The 20,276-nt window shown below is 41.6% G+C and overlaps 1 protein-coding gene across 9 annotated transcripts in view; it reads left to right on the top strand.

Moving 5' to 3' along the window:
* LOC121293845 (fas-binding factor 1 homolog) overlaps positions 1-20,276 on the top strand; it is a 122,611-nt gene that overhangs the window by 78,477 nt on the left and 23,858 nt on the right. For all 9 annotated transcript variants that reach the window (XM_041217236.1, XM_041217235.1, XM_041217240.1 and 6 more), the window contains 4 exons: positions 50-157; positions 10,200-10,339; positions 12,838-12,956; positions 19,919-20,041. In XM_041217236.1, coding sequence (XP_041073170.1) covers positions 50-157; positions 10,200-10,339; positions 12,838-12,956; positions 19,919-20,041 — 490 coding nt within the window. The remainder of the gene's footprint in view (positions 1-49; positions 158-10,199; positions 10,340-12,837; positions 12,957-19,918; positions 20,042-20,276) is intronic.

Raw genomic sequence — 20,276 nt, 5'->3', positions numbered from 1 at the left:
GGGTTGTTTTCCTTTGTGAGTTTCACCAATGCTGGCTTTTAATCTGTAGGCAGTCAATCCTGGATATGCGAAAAGAACACGAAGAGCAGCTGCAGCATGTGAAACAACTGAAGGAGCAGGAGATTGATGCAGCGACCAGTGCATCCTCACATACAAGGTAACACCACCTGAGTGCCTAGTCCCAACTCATGTTTTCAGTGTAGCTCCAGCCTTGAATTTGAGTAAATGGAAGAAGGGTCTTCATTTTAACTGTGACAGAGGGACTAAAGGACCAGTAGCAGAACATGGGGCAGCTTTTCTTATTCATTCTTGGGATGTGGGTGTTACCATTTATTGCTCATCTTTAAACTGAGTGGTTTGTTAGGTCACTTCAGAGGAAACCTGCTGTCATTATTCAGTCTGACCTCTACATGACTCTAACCTGGCTGGGTGACCTGTGGAATGAAATAGCAGCTAACGAATTAAACAACCTGCCATACAATTTAAAAAATCAACGGTAATCCTGCAATAACTATAACAATTTAAAGCCATACCTAGAATACCATGTCCAGCACTATCATCTGTACAGCTAGAATGCTATTAACATGTTCGTAAAGGAGAGGAATATCCTGTCTATGAGAAATAAAAAGTTATTTGGTAGTACAGAACTTGAATATTGCTGAAAAAAGACATTTTGTTGAAGCTTTTCGTCTTGCACTCGTCAGGACAATTGCAAGAATACCAATGTCAGGGGAAGCAACAACTTTATACTGTATGAGAAAAGAGTGCTGATTGGTTGGCAAGTGGACTCTGACTGGTAGAGATGTTGCAGTGGAGAATGCACCAGTTAATGGTGACAGACATTTAACTCTCAAGCATTGTTTGAAATTTTAAACCAGGCAGCTTGACTCTGATTGTTGTCTGCAGTTCAATTAAAACTCTCATACACACAACCTCATACAGTGAAACTAATCCAAATCCAAACTATCAACCTACCTTTGCAATAAAGCACAATGATATTATGAAAATTATTATATTTTCATGACACCCCCACTTAATGGAAAATGAACTGGCATAATTTAAAAAGACAGCTTCATTTCCTTAACCCATCTTACTCTCAATAGCCTTGCACTTTTGTCTCAAAATTTGTCCAGAAGCTTTGAAGGAGTGGTCTGTATAAACAATCGTTTCTGACGAATTGTTCACAACGTAAATCTCAAAATGCTGCAATGCTAACACCAGACCCAGAGTCTCCTTTTTGATCATTGAATATTTTCTCTGTTGTACATTCAACTTCTGTGAAAAATACCCTACCAGTTTCTCAATTCCAGTGTCGTCATCTTGTAACAATACGGCCCCAATGCCTATATTGCTTGCATCAACGGCCAACTTAAATTGCTTGGTATAATTGTGTGCTGCCAAAACTGGTGTTGTATTAATACAGTTTTCAAACTGTCAAATACCTTCTGACACTCGTGTCCATTGAAACTTCTTGTCCTTTTTTAATAACTCAGTCAGTGGAGCAACCACTTGGCTAAAATTTGGTACAAGTTTCCGATAAAACCCACTCACATCCATAAATCTCAAAACTTTTCGCTTTGTTGTAGGCACGGGGAAATCCACGATGGCTTTGACATTCATATCTCTTGGAGCCACCTTACCATGTCCAATGGTATGGTCTAGATATGTAATCTGCACTTTTGAAAATTCACTTTTAGCCAAGTTCATCACCAAATTAGCTTCTTGTAATGGACAAAGCAATTTTTCCAGATGTTGTAAATGCTCCTCCCATGTTTGTCTGAAAACTAAGTCATCAATATAAACAATACAATTTTTCCGTCCTGCAATTACTTTGTCAGTCTTTGAAATGTTGCGGGTGTATTTTTCATACCAAATGGCATCACTTTAAACTGATATATCCACCTGGCATCACAAAAGCAGATATCTCCTTTGCTTTCTTCAATAACAGTACTTGCCAATATCCTCTTAGCAAGTCAATCTTTGTGATAAATTTTGATTGTCCCACTTTCTTAATGCAGTCTTCCAATCATGGTATAGGATATGAATCCACTTTTGTCACCACATTCACCTTTCGATAGTCCACACAAAGTATTTGTGTTGTCACGATTCACTGGGGATAGTGCGCTGCAATATCAAGCCCCATTGCTCCCCGAGCTGTGACAAATGTGAAAAAGTTTGATCAACCCACCTAATTGTTTAATTAGGTTAACAGAATATGAGCAACAGGTTTATAAACTTAAGTAAATAACTGTTTATTGAACAAATTGTCTTCAACCAGTGGCAAAAGAAAGAAATATGAATTGCTAATTTCTAACTCTAGAACCTAAGCTCTAACCCTTCTTAAAACCGTATACACACACATACAAGACACATAGGACACACAAAAACATGGATTTTAAGGGTGAGATAAAACAGTTCAATGGCATCAATTCCGGAGTATAGGATTTGATGGGTTGGCTTTGATCAATATCTTCCAAGTTCCTTTCAGTTCTTTGTTGATGACACGAGGTGGTCTTCCAGCACTTTCAGTCTTTAGTTCACTGGTTGAACATTTGCCGTTCAATGTCTCTAACAGTGATTTTCCCCTTTTCCTCTTGACAGAGGGAGAGCAGGTTATAGAGATATGTGGAGAAAAAGCCAGCTAGCTATTATTGTATAATTACTGGAACCTTACATACACAGGAGAGAGAGGCTTTAGGTCTTTTTCCTTTCAGGCTTAGAGCTATTCAGCTGCACTGCTCTCACACAAACCCTGGTCACCTGGTCAGGTACCAATTAAAACATTGTTGCCAGGCAGTTCCCCATTAGACCAGACTCCTTCTCGGCACCATCCTGTCTTTCATGGGCACACTCTTTTCCAGGGCAGCAACATTGTATATATCACTCACACTGTTCCAGTAGACATGTCCTTCAAACTAACCATTGTAATTTTAGTCCACAGTCCAACAGAAATAAAAAGATGTGTTCTTTAGTGTAATATCTGGTTTCGGTACCAGCACAATAGGTGAACTCCAGTTACTGCAACTAGACTCAATTATGTCATTTTGAAGCATGAATTCAGTTTCTTTCTGTACTTGTGGTAACTTTGCCAGATTTAATCAATAAGGATGTTGCCTTATCAAAGACAAATCTTCTATACACACATCACAGAATCACAGTGCAGAAGAGGCCCTTCAGCCCATCTAGTCTGCATCAACTCGTGAGAAACATCTGACCTATCTACCTAATCTCATTTACCAGCACTTGGCCCATAGCCTTGAATGTTATGATGTGCCAAGTGCTCATCCAGGTACTTTTTAAAGGATGTGAGGCAACCCGCCTCCACCACCCTCCCAGGCAGTGCATTCCAACCATTACCACCCTCTGGGTAAAAAAGTTTTTCTTCACATTCCCCCTAAACCTCCTGCCCCTCACTTTGAACTTATGTCCCCTTGTGACTGACCCTTTAACTAAGGGGAACAGCTGCTCCCTATCCACCATGTCCATGCCCATTCCCCTTGCAATTAACAACAACATTCCATTTGCCTCCCTAATCATTTGCAGTACCTGCATACTAACTTTTTGTGATTCGTGTACCAGGACACCAGATCCGGTTCTACCTCAGAGTCTAAAGACTAAAACTGATCAGAATGGATTCTGTCAACACACAGTACAGCCTAGGAAATTAACTAAAGATTATTAACGGTGTCAAAAAGCTAAGTACTCAGAAATGATGCTGAATGTAAGCCTGTTGCAGTACAGTACTGCAAGTGAAGTGAAAAGTGGACATGTAATTAAAATGAATGTATACCTGCCAATAAATCAAGTAGAGAATTCTGGAGAAGCTCTTTACCCAGAAAGTGGTAAGAATGTGGAACTCACTACCATAAGGCATAGTTAAGCTGGGTGGCACAGACATATTTAAGGGGAAGCTGAATAAAATCATGAGAGGAAGAAACTGAAAGATATGCTGACAGGGTTGGATATAGAGGGGTGCGAAGAGGCTCATGTGGAACATAGACCAGTTGGACTCTTCCATAATTCTTTTCATTGTAATATTTCTCAAAGGTATCGCTTCAGGAAACCTTGTAGACACACCATTATTGTCATTAAGTACAGATTTTCACTTTTAGCCTTAGGGAGGGGTCCTACATAATCAATCATGACCCTGGTAAAATGTTCTTCAAATGCTGGAATTGGTTGACAGGGCCCTCAACCGTGTCCGGCCCATCTCCCGCGCATCCGCCCTCACTCCTTCTCCTCCCTCCCAGAAACATGATAGGGTCCCCCTTGTCCTCACTTATCACCCCACCAGCCTCCGCATTCAAAGGATCATCCTCCGCCATTTCCGCCAACTCCAGCATGATGCCACTACCAAACACATCTTCCCTTCACCCCCCTTATCGGCATTCCGTAGGGATCGCTCCCTCCGGGACACCCTGGTCCACTCCTCCATCACCCCCTACTCCTCAACCCCCTCCTATGGCACAACCCCTTGCCCACGCAAAAGATGCAACACCTGCCCCTTCACTTCCTCTCTCCTCACCGTCCAAGGACCCAAACACTCCTTTCAAGTGAAGCAGCATTTCACTTGCATTTCCCCCAACTTAGTCTACTGCATTCGTTGCTCCCAATGTGGTCTCCTCTACATTGGAGAGACCAAACGTAAACTGGGCGACCGCTTTGCAGAACACCTGCGGTCTGTCCGCAAGAATGACCCAAACCTCCCTGTCGCTTGCCATTTTAACACTCCACCCTGCTCTCTTGCCCACATGTCTGTCCTTGGCTTGCTGCATTGTTCCAGTGAAGCCCAACGCAAACTGGAGGAACAACACCTCATCTTCCGACTAGGGACTTTACAGCCTTCCGGACTGAATATTGAATTCAACAACTTTAGGTCGTGAGTCCCCTCCCCCATCCCCACCCCCTTTCTGTTTCCCCCTTCTCTTTTTTTTCCCAATAAATTATAAAGATTTTCCTTTTCCCACCTATTTCCATTATATAAAATAAAAAAAAAAAAAAAAACCCACTAGAGCTATACCTTGAGTGCCCTACCATCCATTCTTAATTAGCACATTCGTTTAGATAATATCACCAACTTTATCTTTAACACCTATGTGTTCTATTGTACTATTGTTGTTGACATCTTTTGATATTCTGCTTCTATCACTGCTTGTTTGTCGCTACAACCACACCAACCCCCTCCACCTCTCTGTCTCTCTATCTCTCCGCCCCCCACACACACACCTTAAACCAGCTTATATTTCAGCTCTTTCCTGGACTCGAACTCAAGTTCTGTCGAAGGGTCATGAGGACTCGAAACGTCAACTCTTTTCTTCTCCGCCGATGCTGCCAGACCTGCTGAGTTTTTCCAGGTAATTCTGTTTTTGTGATGGTGTAATCACTGTTTATGGTTTCCCTATCATCTGACATGTGTGACATGTTCTACATAATTTGACTACATTTCTATGCAATCCAGGCCAATAAAAATGTTTTTGTATTTTTGCCTGAATGTCTCCCCATTGGAATTTCATGAGCAATTCTCAGAATCTCATTTCTATATCCAAATGGTATAATAATCCAGTGCACCTCCCTCCAGTTTTAATTTGCTGAAACATGATATGGCTACCATTTTCTCATTAAAACATTACCCTTAAGGTAGTAGCATTCTGGAATACATTCTGCCTCTGTTTCTGAGTAAGCTGTCTGATATAACTGTCTTATTTGTATGTCCTTTTTCTGTAACTCTACCAACTGAGCTAAACAACTCAGCTGCATTCTCTTCCATTCTTTCTTCCAGAACAATGTTATCAAAACCAGTGTCAGTTAGTTAGACTTCAATGCCGTCTCCCTGCCTTTTACATTCCAGATCATCTTGTTTCAACCTGTGAGCTTGTTATCACACAATCTGGAAACAATCCAGGATGCTCCTTCTGCAACACCTTTATAGGCTTCTCAACCACCATAGACATCACCCACATCTGGGACCCAGCTACATCATTACCTAAAATAAATTGAACTCCTGCCACGGGCAATTTTTCCACTACTCCAACAATCACCTGACCTGTTTTCCACTTACTCTTTAAATTTGCCTTCCACAAGGGAATAGGTTTAGCATCTCCATGAACCTCACTTATTATCACCTGTTCCTGCAATAATCCCTCTGAACAGCAAATGTCACTATCCCACAACATTAAGGATTGACTAGCTCTGTGCCTCTTAAAATTTTAACATCCTTACCTACTCTACCCTGTACACATGGAAAGACTTTCCCTTCACACACAAAATTTTTAAACATTTCTGAAACCTGCTCCTCAGAACTCTCTTGGGTAAATTGTGAATAATTTAGAACAATTTTTGCGGGCAAAGAACGCAGACATAATTGAAAAAGTTGGAGGTGATACCTGCCACTAGTGAGTCAGAGCTGGAGGTAGTGAGACTTGTTAGAAATGAAGATGTTTGAATTGTAACAAGCAAAGGAACTGCGAAAACTTGAATTGGAGGCAAATGAACAGGAAAAAGAATTGGAAATGAAAAAACTGGAACTAGAGGCAGCAGAAAAAGAAAGGGAAAAAGAGAGATTATTTCAAAAAAGAAATTGAAATGTGAAAACTTGATCTCCAGAGGGAAAAGTTAATAATGGAAGAGAGAATGAAGGAAAGAGGCAGAGAGTATTGGCTTAAAAAGCTAGATTTTAAAAAAGGAGACATCAGATGCTGAGGAAAGTTCTGATGAGGATAAAACCTTTAACCTAAAACCCAGTGGGGAGATGTTTAACTTTATACAAGCTCTTCCGAAGTTTGAGGAAAGAGATGTTGAAGCATTCTTTATTTCATGTGGGAAGATAGCTAAACAGATGAAATGGCCTTAGGAAAACTGGATATTGCTGTTACAATCTAGGTTGGTGGGTAGATCATGAGATTTACGTTTCACTGTCAGAAGAAATGTCGGAGAATTATGATGTGGTTTAAAAAAAAGGCTATTTTGAGTGCATAGGAGTTGGTGGCTGAGGCATACAGGCAGAAATTTAGGAATATGAGAAAACAGCCTGGGCAAACTTACATTGAGTTTGAGAGAGTAAACCAAAGTCATTTTGACTGGTGGATACTGGCATTAAAGATAGAGATGACATAGGCAGCTCTGACAGAAGTAATTATTTTGGGAGAATTTAAAGGTCCAATTCCTTCAGTAGTTAGAACTTATGAGGTGGAACAGAGGGTTAAAACTGTAAGACAAGCAGCAGAGATGGCTGATGATTATGAGTTAGTTCATAGATCTAAATCTTTTTCTTGTCCCCCTTTTAAATCAGGGAACAATAGAGAGTAGGAAGGTGAAAGAAAGGTGGGTAGTCAGGGAAGAGAAGGAGTAGGTGGAAATTCACAGGAAGTTTTTTCTCAGGCTAAAAAGGAAGGTGCTGAGGGTAGAAGTGACACAAGAAAATTGAAGTGTTTTCATTGTAATAAAATTGGACACACATAGTGCGATGGAAATTACAGGGAAAATATGTTGGGATTATTGGGATACAGAAAAGCTCCGGAACTAAAAGTACTGTGGGTTCTGAGGTTCAGGCACAGGAAAAACCAGTGGTTTGTGTACAGGTAAAACATGAAGAATCAGTGATAGATAAAGAAGTGGGAATGTGTTCACAATTTACCCAAGAGAGTTCTGAGGAGCAGGTTGCAGAAATGTTTCAAGATTTTGTATGTGAAGGGAAAGTCTTTCCATGTGTACAGGGTGGAGTAGGTCAGGATGTTTAAATTTTAAGAGACACGGAGCTAGTCAATCCTTAATGTTATGGGATAGTGATATTTGTTATTCAGAGGGACTATTGCAGGAACAGGTGATAATAAGTGGGGTAACCTCAACTGCAACATATCCGCCAACTCTGTTAACTTACCCTTAGATACTTTTTGTAACCCAATCAGAGTTATATCTTTTACTTCCAAAAACATTTTAGCCATGGATGCAGCCATTTTTGCAGTCTCACCACTTTAAAAATACACCAACTCCTGAACTCAAAGTGCTTCTCGTACTCGTAACCTTAAGATTCATCAATTCTAAACCAAACATGGAATTTCAAATATATCTTGCAAAGAGCCCCCATGTTTGTTATGGCACAGCAGATGGTAAATGCTGAGCTACTCAAACCCCAGAGGGAAACTTGAAACAGCTGCCACAACCGTTTTTGCAATTTGTATTTTTAGTTTGAGATGCATGCCTTGAATTCAGTAGTACTAAGTCCACTGAGTCTTACGAGGGTTGTTTACAAAACTAAATTAAACATTTATTAATAAAATAAATGATTTTAAGCACATACATTGGTCTACAAATTACTACTATGATAATTCCTAGCTCCCCTAATTAATCTGACTCCCAGTTACACCTCTGTTAAGGCAATAGTAAAAACAAATACATTTCAACAGACCCAGGCAAAGCACACAATACCCTGGACAGTGATATTCACAGTGCATTTTCTTAGCTTTGGTTCCTGTAGACAGCAACTTGATACCCTGAGACTGGAGACTTTTCACACCTGTTAGATCTTAGAATGCCTTCTGCTTACACATAACCTCAGCTCCTTTATACATGTTTCTCTCTTTTTAATGTAAATTCCATTGTTCCAATATGCCTTTGCAACTTTACTTTTTCCATAATATAAATTTTTCATAGCACTCATATTATCAGTAATCTTTGGGAAAAATAAACATTGTTTGGCTTAGCCTCTGTTGGCTAGATGCAACACCTTACCATCTCTTTGAAATTCACTACTTTGGTTTACCTAAAAATGCAAATGTTCTTCACAACTCACATTCTAAAACTTTAGCCATGTTTATGTATTTAGCATTTCAAACTTAGCTTCTCTTTGGTAACTTAAATTGCAGCTGTCTGCAATTCAATTAAAACCCCCACACACTCAACCTCGCACAGAAAAACTAATCCAAACTCCTCTATTAACCTACCTTTGCAATAAATCACAGTAATATTATGAATATTATTATATTTTCATGACAGAAGGCAAACTGAATATTGGTGCTTATTGCAAAGGGAATGGAACACAAAAGTAGGGAAGTTATACTGCAGCTGTACAGAGCCTTTGTGTGACCACATCTGGAGTACTGTGTACAGCTTTGGTGGTCTCATTTGAAAAATATATAATTGCATTAGAAGCAGTACAGAGAAGGTTCACTTGACTCATTCCTGGAATAAACGGTTCAACATGTTGGGCTGTTTCCCCTTGTGGGAGAGACTAGAACCAGAGGACACTGTCTAAGAATAAGAGGTTTCTCTTTTAAGATGGAGATGAGGATTGTTGGTATTTTGTTTTATTGTTCATGGGATGTGTCAGTCACTGGCCAAGTACGCATTTATTGCCCATCCCTAATGCCCTTGAGAAGGTGGTGGTGAGCTGCCGCCTTGAACTAATGCAGCCCATGTGGTGTAGGTACACCCATATTGCTGTTAAGGAGGGAGATCCAGGATTTTGACCCAGCGACAGTGGAGGAATGGCGATGTAGTTCCAAGTCAGGGTGCTGCGTGGCTTGGAGGGGAACTTGCAGGCTGTGGTGTTCCTATGCATCTGATGCCCTTGTTCATTGACCCGGTACAGGCTGTGGGTTTGAAAGGTTGGATCATTGAATTTATTCAAGGCTGAGTTAGATAGATTTTTGATAGACAAGGGAGTCACTGGTTATGGGGAATAGGCATGAAAGTGGAGTTGAGGCCACAATCAGATCAGCCATGATCTTATTGAATGGCCGACCAGCCTTGAAGGACCGAATGGGATACTCCTACTCCTAAGTCTTATGTTCCTTTTTTCCAAATATAGAATTATAGATGGGAATCAAATTAAGGGGATCTGATGGTTTATATATAGAATAACAGGTATCCATGTGTAAATTACAGGCTAGAATCTAATCACGTGGTTTGTGTGGAATTGAGATACAAACTGAGATTTAATCTGGGGCTTCCACTGTTTTATATAGTGAATAGCAGCTACCCAGGAGTGAGTTACAGGCTGAAATCTAATTGAATGTTTTGGATGGTTTAAATATAATATAATATTATTGTCTGTAATTTGAAAGATGATTATAAATCAGAAACCTGTTTTCCTATTAATATTTAAATGAGCAACTCCTATTCCAGAATGTCCATGGCCCAAGACCTTGGCTGGGTGCACAGAAAGTTAGACTCTAGTCTTCCTCTTCCTTGTTCTCCTGCAGGTCACTCAATAATATCATTGAACAGATGGGGGCCTTCTCTGCAAAGTTGAACGATCTATCCTATAAGGTGGAAAGCACTCATCAAAGCACGTCCCATGAGTTGGAGATCAATGCAAGGCAACGAGATGAGCAGCAGCGAGGTAGTTATGTAATGGGAATGAATCATTTCCTAATGCAGAAAGCTGATCAGCGCTCAAAAGTGTTCACCCTAGACCCCATGTGTACACTGTCCAAAAAAAATCTCTGAAAGGAAGAAAGACTTGTATTTATTCACCATTTTTGCGACCTCAGGATGTGCCATACCACTTAATAGCTAACTAAGTACTTTGGAATTGTCTCCATTGTTACAATATAGAAAATGTGGCACCCAATTTGTGCACAACAAAGTTCCACAAGCAACAAGTGCTAATGACTAGCTAATCTGTTTTAGTGCAGTTGGATGAGGGATAAATATTGGCTAGGATTCCAATGCTCCTCTTTGAATAGTGCCATGGAATATTTTCTTTCTTTGGTATAAGGGCTCATCCAAAGGATCCAAATGGTGCAGCACTACCTCAGTACTCGATTTTGTTCCAAAGTCTCTGGAGTGGGACTCCAGCCCCTAACTTTCTGACTTGGAGTATGCTGGCACAAAATCTCAGATGGGAAGGAGCTTCTTTGAAACTCTAGAATCAGAATCTATGAACAGTGCTGATCTTCAATCCTAAAATGAGTCCTACCACTCTTATCAGCAGAATGCTTCTGTTCCAGCCAGGAGACCCAGATTGGCAGGTCTCATAAACCCTGGTAATTAATAAAAATGGCCTTTTTTGGAAAGAAATAAATGCACAGCTTTTGAACTGTACTGAAGTAGTTGGGGAATTTAGTAGCAGGGGACATCACCAAAATATTAGAGCCAGAACTTTCAAGGGTGAAATTAGTAAACAATTCTTCATGCAAAAGGTGACTCAAATAGTAAGTGATGCTTAGTCAATTGTTAATTATGAAACTGAGATTGGTAGATTTTTGTTCACCAGTGTGTTAAGGGATATGGTGTGAAGGTGGGTATGTGGAGTTAAGTTGCAAGTCAATCATGATCCATTGAATGATGGAACAGGCTCTAGGAACTAAATGGCCTACATCTATTCCTATGTAAATACTTCTCTGAAATATTTCACTTTAAATACTGTGCCATCATCATCAACCGCTTTTATTTTTGTTTGCAATAAAATAGATTTGTAATATTCAAACTCAACTTAAATTGGTAGAGGCACCATTCAGTCTGACATTAGACACCTTGTGGTCAATGTTACTTTTTTCTTCTAACCAGCTTCTTAATTGGTCCATATTCCTCCTTGGAAATCTGTAGGTTTTACTTTAGTTAGAAGTTTTTCATTTGGAATTTTGTCAAAAGCTTTCTTAAACTCCCAGTAAAAGATATCATGGGTGCCACCATATACTTCACTTGTATGATGTTCTCAAATAAGTCAGGATGGCTCACTAAACAAGATTGTCCCTTTCTAAATTCATGCTAACTGTTTAAGTTATTGCAATGAGAGCACACTTTCAGCCTTCCAATTAGATTCAATTTATTATTTTATCTATTATTTATGAGGGGTTATAGACCTGCATTTACTGGATCAGACTTGGCATACAGGTATGATTGGTTTACAGGTTTATTGCATTTGTTGCTCCCAATGCGGTTTCCTCTACATTGGAGAGACCAAACGCAGACTGGGTGACCGCTTTGCAGAACACCTTCGGTCTGTCCGCAAGTATGACCCAGATCTCCCTGTCGCTTGCCATTTCAACACTCCATCCTGCTCTCATGCCCACATGTCCATCCTTGGCCTGCTGCATTGTTCCAGTGAAGCTCAACGCACACTAGAGAAACAGCACCTCATCTTCCGACTAGGCACTTTACAGCCTTCCAGACTGAATATAGAGTTCAACAGTTTTAGATTGTGAGCTCTCTCCTCCATCCCCACCCCCTTTCCGATCCCCCTTTTTTTCCAATAATTTATATAGATTTTTCTTTTCCCACCCATTTCATTATTTTTAAATGTATTTCCATCCATTGTTTTATCTCTACCTTTTAGCCTATTTCGATCCATTCCCTTCACCCCATCCCACCCCCACTAGGGCTATCTGTACCTTGCTTGTCCTGCTTTCTACCCTTAATTAGCACATTCCTTAGATAATATCACCATCTTCAACACCTCTTTGCCCTTTTGTCTATGACATCTTTTGGCAATCTCCACCTATCACTGGCCCTCTATCCAGCTCTACCTGCCCCCCCCCACCCCCACCCAAACCAGCTTATATTTCACCTCTTTTCTATTTTTACTTAGTTCTTAGTTGAAGAGTCATATGGACTCGAAACGTTAACTGTGTTCCTCTCCGCAGATGCTGCCAGACCTACTGAGTTTTTCCAGGTATTTTTATTTTTGTTCATGTATAATGCTTGTTTGCTTCCAGTCCTACAGAGTTTCACCATTACCCAGTGTTCCCTCAATATTGATAACCAGTGCCCAGATAATTTCTGCCATATGCATTTCATGCCTATGTATCAACTAGTTCAGTGAATCAGTCTTAAGACAGTGAGTTTATGCAGACCCTTTGTGGAGTCTGATTGTTGATTTTAAATGGTTTCTTTCAGCACAGCAGGACAGACTGATGCGTCAGCAGAGAGACCTGGAGGAGGAGAGAGCACGCCTGCAGGATGTTATAACCAAGATGGAAATCAGGCTGAATGAACAGACTCGACTTCTTGAGAAGGTGAGGGAGATAAATTACTGTAGTGAAGTTATGAAAAAAGGTTGCATCTGAAATGTTAGTATTCTGTTGGTGTTCTTTTTTAGCCCATGGTGGGATGAGGGGTTGTGGAGAAAGACGACCAATTCCAAACGTTGATTTCAAGCCCATTCCAAGCTTGGCCTGCTGCTTGATCCTTCGATGGATGACTCCTGTTATTTGGTGCTAACAATGTATTTTGATTCTGCACCATTAGATCACAAAGTTCACGGCGGAGACAGGGGTTGGTTTGTTTGGAAACTAGCCCAATCTTAGAGAATCACGTTCCCTCATGAGCTATAAAAGGTGTTCTTTGATTCTGTTAATTGTGAGCAGCAGGCAGTGACCTAGCTGCAGTGTATTAGCAGCATGTACTATGCTGGGAAGTATCATACTTGTGTTTTAAGTAGAGGGTGAAGTCCTGTGATTCAGTAGGCAGTGACCCTGCCTTTGAGCCAGAAGCTCAGGGTTCATATCCTACCCTAGGACTTGTTGACCATGGAAGAAGCATTCATGACACAGTTCGATAATGATCCTTTCCAATGCTTCCCTACAATTGCCTAAAGGGAAAAAAGCATGCGTGGAGATATGGAACAGGTGGAGGGTGTCCTTGCTTTGGGCAGAACTTTTCAGTTGGCAGGCAAGCTCGTCAGGGGCAGTCGCATAGCTGATTGCTGACCGCGATTGGCTCCGTGCCACCATTTTACCCGGGCGGACCAATTAAGGCCCGCCCAGCATAAGATATGGGCCATAGCGCCCAGAGGTACCTATGCAAGCGGGGAGAGGAGAAAGAGTCGAAAGATCGCTTCAATCTCCCTGAGGCACAGATCACTATTGCAATTAATGAATAAATGGATTAAAAATTTATTTAAACATTCCCCTCATGTGACTGTGTCACATGAGATGGAACATGTTTTTACATATAGGAAATTTAAAAAATTTATTTAATAAAAGCTTTAGGAAACCTCATCCCGCTCATGGATGAGGTTTCCTAAAAAAACAGGAAGGCCACTGGCCTTTTCGCCTGCCCGCCAATCTTAAGGTTGGACGGGCAGCGTTAGTAATTACATTAATTAATTCCTCAATGGCCTTAATAGGCCGTTTACATGTTGGTGGATGCACAGCCGACTCCGGCGCATGCCCGCCAAATGAAACATCGTGCATCATTTTACACCTTGGTGTATCGAGCCCGCTCCCGCATGCCGACTGAAAAATCCTGCCCTTTGTTACTGTCCCAGCTCTGCTGGAAGGCTGTAAAGTACCTAATCATAAGATGAGGTGCTGTTCCTCCAGTTTGCATTGGGCTTCACTAGAACATTGCAGGAGGCCAAGGACAGACTTGTGGGCACGAGAGCAAGATGGTGTGTTGAAATGGCAAGCGACAAGAAGGTCTGGGTCATGCTTGCAGACTGAGTGAAGGTGTTCGACAAAGCGGTCACCCAGTCTGCGTTTAGTCTCCCCAATGTAGAGGAGACCGCTTTGGGAGCTGCATAGGGGGACCCTATAATGGTTCTAGGAGGGAGGGGAAGGGTGAGGGCTGAGCTGCAGGAGATGGATCGAACACAGTTGAGGGCCCTATCAACCACAATGGGCCTGGGGGGAGCCTTGGTTAAGGAAAAAGGAAGACACGTCAGAAATGCCGTTTTGGAAGGTGGCATCATCGGAACAGATGTGACTGAAGTAGAGCAACTGAGAGAATGGGATGGAGTCCTTTTTATTTTCTTCTATTTTATTATTTTATTATATATTATTTTATCTTTTTATTTATTTGTTCATTTAAAATAGTTTTTTTAATCCTTTTTCTCCAAACCTGCCCCCCCACCACGCACAGGGCCATCTGTCACTTGTTTTTATGTTTTGTTTTCACAGAGTGCTGACTCTCGTTCTGCTATTAACACCTTCTGCTATCTTACGTTTATGCCACTCTCAGCACCTTCTTTACTCTTTACCACTACCATTAACAATCCCTTAGCCTTGTGTCCATGACATCTTTGTCAATCTCTCCTTAGATCTCACCTTTCCCTGACCTTCCCCCTGCTCCACCCCCTCTTAAACAGTATAAAATCCATCATGTTTCTACCTGTCCTGAGCTCTGAAGAAGAGTCATACGGACGTAAAACATTAACTCTGTTTCTCTCTCCACAGATGCTGTCAGACCTGCTGAGTTTTTCCAGCATTTTCAGGTTTTATTTCAGATTTCCAGCATCCACAGCATTTTGCTTTTATCTTGGGATATAAAACCTGCTGCGCTTTGAGACAATGGCAGTACTGGAGGAAGGAGACACCATGGGCAACATGGATGGCAACCACATTTAAAGAAACAAGAGGCAAATTTCAGGGGGAATTGGATTTGTATGTCTTGTAATGAAGATATAGAGCAGGAGAGACAGTCTGGGGTTGGGGCTGGAGACCTACGAAGATTATGGAGTGGACAGAGGTGACTTTACAATGATTACAATGAACTCCAGTTGGCAGTGCAGGAAGATGCTCATCAATTCACAGATCCAACCCTTCTTTGCTATCCCTTAAAATGTACGGCAATCCTTCATTCATTCTTCTCACGATACCTTGGTGAAAGTGGGACCTGAGGATGGAATGCTGATGCTCAGCAGAAGTCAGGACCTACCAACCAAGCCTGTGGACTCAGATCTCTGGAAGTCTCAGCTCTGAAAAGAAGAACGCCGGATGAGCAACATTTTCTGTGAGAAGGCACTGACAGCCATCTCTGAATACCTTAGACATGCGGCTGGGGACTTCGTGAAGTCCAATTTAATTGCCAGCATCCCAGAATAATTCAGCACAATGTAGCACTACCAGGAGGGAGTGGCGGCATCATGAACATCCATATCCAGCCCCTAACAAAGAGGCTTCTGTTGAGTCAGGGCATCCAAATTGGTCGCTTTGCCCACTGGCCTTCAGGGACTGTTTGGAGACAACGGTGGAAATTGCCTTGAGAGATTCAGCACACTATCTCTCGGTCTGCAGGGTCTAGCTGATACCCTGTCCTCCTGCTGACCAGTGGGCACTCAGATCCATGACTGGGCACAAATAGCATGACTGGAGTCCATCTTCCTGATGCCTCTCTCATGATTCCAGCCTGGATGCCTGTCCATGTAGTTGTCGGGATAGCAGACTAAGCTCCCCACACACTAGCAAAGGCAAGGCAGCCTGCTGAACAGTGCTCTTGGGACTCAGCTGAGACGAGGGCCTCCCAGTTCCCAATAGGCTCATGAGGCAGAGCAAAACCAGGTAAAAATGGGCATCCCTGGCCCTCGGGTATCGTCTTGGTGCAGGAGCATCAATTAACATAAATTAGGAGACACACCAGGAAGGCAGAGTGAAAATAAGAACTGGTGGTAATATATGTGCACTGTAAAACAACATTGTGGTATGGTCATTATTCTGAAGTCTACCTATTCTTTGCTAGGTTTTTGTGTTTGGTAGGGTGTTTGCAATGTGGCATACAGTTCCTTCATTGCTTCCTCATTGAACCCTTACATCCTTAAACAGACCATTGTCTGAGACATCATTAAGGGTGCCTAGTGGTCTATAGACTCTGGTGGAACGGTACCTCCCAAGTGGCGATGGTCTTTGCTAGCCTTACCCTGTGTACCTTTGCCATTTCCTTTCCCTTGCTCCTATCCTGTTTTCATTATAAGCGCACATATGGTGAAGATTCCTTGTCAAAAGGGTGGAAAGCAAAATACTTTCCTGCCTGAAATTGTGGAAAAGCAGTTTGCAGAATCCTTTCTTGGCAGTGCATTAGAGAAAAGATTTTTTTGTAATTGCTTCAAATAAAGCTGATGTTTCAAAGTTTATGGTCATTTCAAGCCTGTGAGCTTAACCAGTCATGGCCCGTAATTCAGGTAACTCATCCCTCCTTGCTGTTGCTGTCTGAAGGCATCCCTGCTGCACTGTTGTTCTCCCGTTGTTCTCCTTAGGTGCAATTACATTACATTGCTCAAAGTTGTCTACAGGTCACTAACTAGTGGGAAGGATGTAGAGAAAAAAATTTGCGAGGAAATTATAGACAGGTGCAAAAATTATAGGGTAGTTATATTGAGGTCTTTAATTATCCAAAAAAGAATGGCATAGTAGCATAAAGGACAGTGAGGGCCAGAGCTCCTAGAGTGTGTTCAGGAAAATTTTATACAGAAGTTTGTTTCCAGCCCATGAGAAATGAGGCACTGCTTGACCTTGTTCTTGGAAATGAGGTAGGCCAAATGGATCAAGTGTCAGTTGGAGAACGTTTAGGGGACGTTAGCGATCATTGTATCATAAGGTTTAGGCTGACAATGGAAAAGGACGAAGAGTAATCCAACGTAAGAATAATTAACTGGGGGAACGTCAGCTTCAATGGGGTAAGAACAGATCTGGGCTAAATAAATTGGAGTCAAAGGTTGGCAGGAACAATGGGCTACCTTCAACAGGAGGTATTTCGGGCACAGTCAAGGGATATTCCCTCGAAAGGGAAAGGTAGGGCAAACAAAGCCAGAGCTCCCTGGATGACATGAGAGATAGAAGTTAAGATAAAGAAGAAAAAGTATACTTATGACATATGTCAGATGGAAAATTCAATTGAGAACGAGGCTAAATATAGAAGGTTCAGAGGGGAGGTGAAAAAGCAAATAAGAGGAGCAAAGGGAGATTCTGATAAGAGACTGGCAGCCAACATAAAGGGGAATCCCAAAGTCTTCCAAAGACATATAAATAGTAAAAGGATGGTAAAAGGAGGAGTTGGTCCATTTAGGGGATTTATGCATGAGGCAGAATGCATAGCTGAGATATTAAATGAATATTTTGCATCTGTCTTTACCAAGGAAGAAGATGCTATCCAGGCGAAAGAGGAGGTAATTCAGACATGCGAAGGGTTTAAAATTGATAAGAAGGTATTGGATACGGTGTATGTGCTTAAATCGGATAAGGCACTGGGGCAGGATCAGATGTATCTAAGGATACTGAGGGAGTTGGGAGTAGAAATTGTGGAGGCACTGGCCATAATTTTTCAGTTTGCCGTAGACTTGTGGGTGGTGCCATAAGACTGGAGCATCGCAAAAGTTATACCCTTGTTCAAAAAAAGGATGTAAGGATAACCCCTGTAACTGCAGATCACTCAGTTTAATTCTGGTGGGGAAACATTGAAAAACAATAATTCAGGACAAAAATAATAGTCACATGGACAGATGCGGGTTAATGAAAGAAAGCCAGCACGGATTTCCTAAGAGAAAATCATGTTTAACTAACTTCCTGGAGTTTTTTGAATAGCTAACAGAGCGGGTTGATGAGGGTAATGCTGTTGATGTGGTGTATGTGGAACTCGAGAAGGCATTTGATAAAGTGCCACACAAAAGACTTAAAAGGGATAGTAGCAACATGGTTACGAAATTGGCTGAGTGACAGAAAACAGTAACGGTTAATGGATGGTTTTCGGGCTGGAAGAAGGTTTGTAGTGGAGTTTCCAGGGATCAGTGTTGGGACTCATGCTTTTCCTGATCTACATTGATGACCTAGACCTTGATGTACAAGGCACAATTTCATAGTTTGCAGATGATGAGAAACTTGGTAGCATTGTGAACTGTGAGGAGGACAGTGTGGAAGTTCAAAATGACATAGACAAGTTGATGGAATGGGTGGACAGATGGCAGATGAAATTCGATGTGGAGAAATGTGAAGTGATTCATTTTGGTAGGAAGAACCTGGAGATAAAATATAAAATAAAGGGCACAGTTCCAAAGAGGGTGCAGGAGCAGAGGGACCTGGGTGTATATGCGTATAAGTCATTGAAGGTGGCAGGACAGGTTGAGAGAGCAGTTAATAAAGCGTACAGCATCCTATGATTTATTATTAGGGGCATAGAGTACAAGAACAAGGAGGTTATGTTGAATTTGTATAGGACACTAGTTTGGCCTCAGCTGGAGTATTGTGTCCAGTTCTAGACTCCGCACTGTAGGAAGAATATGAAGGCATTGAAGAGAGTACAGAAAAGATTCACAAGAATGGTTCCAGGGATGAGGAACTTCAATTATGAAGATAGATTCCAGAAGTTAGGACTGTTTTCCTTGGAGATAAGAAGGCTGGGAGGAGATTTGATAGAGGTATTCAAAAACATGAGGGGTCTGGACAAAATAGATGGGGAGAAATTGTTCCCATTCATGAAAGGATCAAGAACAAGAGGGCACAGATTTAAAGTAATTGGTACAAGAAGCAAACATGACATGAGGAAAATATTTTTCACACAGCAAATTGTTAAGGTCTGGAATGCATAGCCTGAGAGTGTAGTGGAGGCAGTTCAATTGAAACATTCAAAAGAGAAAGAGATAGTTATATAAAAAGGAAGAATCCTCAGGATTATGGGGAGAAGGTGGGAGAATGGCACTAAATTAATTGCTCATTCAGAAAGCAGGTGCAGACACAATGGGCCAAATGGCCTCCTTCTATGCTGTAACATTTCTGTTCTTTTATTCTTAACAAACCGGTGATTGTTTGCATTATGCTCCACTATGAAATGCTGCATGAGTGGAAATGCTGGAATGTACACCCTAAGGGTAGTGTTGACGTTGGATGATTTTTTTTTTTGGAGAGGTGTTTAACAGGTGGCTGAGTCAAAATCATCCTTTCTACACCATCATCCCAATGTCAAAATTATCCATTCCTGTTTCTACTTTCTTGAACCCAACTCCCTAAATGTATTGGTGTATTTTTAAACACATTTTTATAGGCCTTCATTATCATCGATTGCTTTGTTACATTGCTTCAAGGAGGGAGCCCTCTGGTTTAGATGTTTGCCATTATCTAACTGCATCAACTAAATTGTGTTCTGCAAGCAAAGTAGCACAGTGCTCAATATGCTGTTTGCTGCTATTTATCGTAAAAATGTCACTCTTCTGACTGGGACATAAGTTGATGCATGGTCTGTGATTGTCTATTCATTGTGTAACATGGTGCAGGAACGCTGGAGGGCAACCGCGGAACAAACCAAAGTGGAGTCAATGCAGCGATCCCTCGAGGAGGAGCGCAGAATCATGAACCAGCACTTCAGCATTGAGAGGGAGGAGCTGGAGAGGGCAAAGGTAAGACAGGAACTGCTGAGAGCAGCAAGCTTTCCTTACAATATATGCCTCAGGTCTGTTGATGGCTTGACAAATTTACTCATCTAACAGCTGAACCATACAGAATATGAGGGCCCAGGATTGGCCCCAGTCTTTACTGGACTATTTAGTCTCTGTCAGAGCAGTGTTTGGGGCATTACAATTGGCAGTTGGGAAGAGCAAATAGGCCAGGATTCCCACTCCTGTCCACTGTCCA

Source organism: Carcharodon carcharias, chromosome 22, assembly GCF_017639515.1.
Source record: "Carcharodon carcharias isolate sCarCar2 chromosome 22, sCarCar2.pri, whole genome shotgun sequence".
Taxonomy (NCBI): domain Eukaryota; kingdom Metazoa; phylum Chordata; class Chondrichthyes; order Lamniformes; family Lamnidae; genus Carcharodon; species Carcharodon carcharias.
The sequence above is the reverse complement of the archived record's forward strand: the minus strand, read 5'-3'. Positions and strand labels throughout refer to the sequence as shown.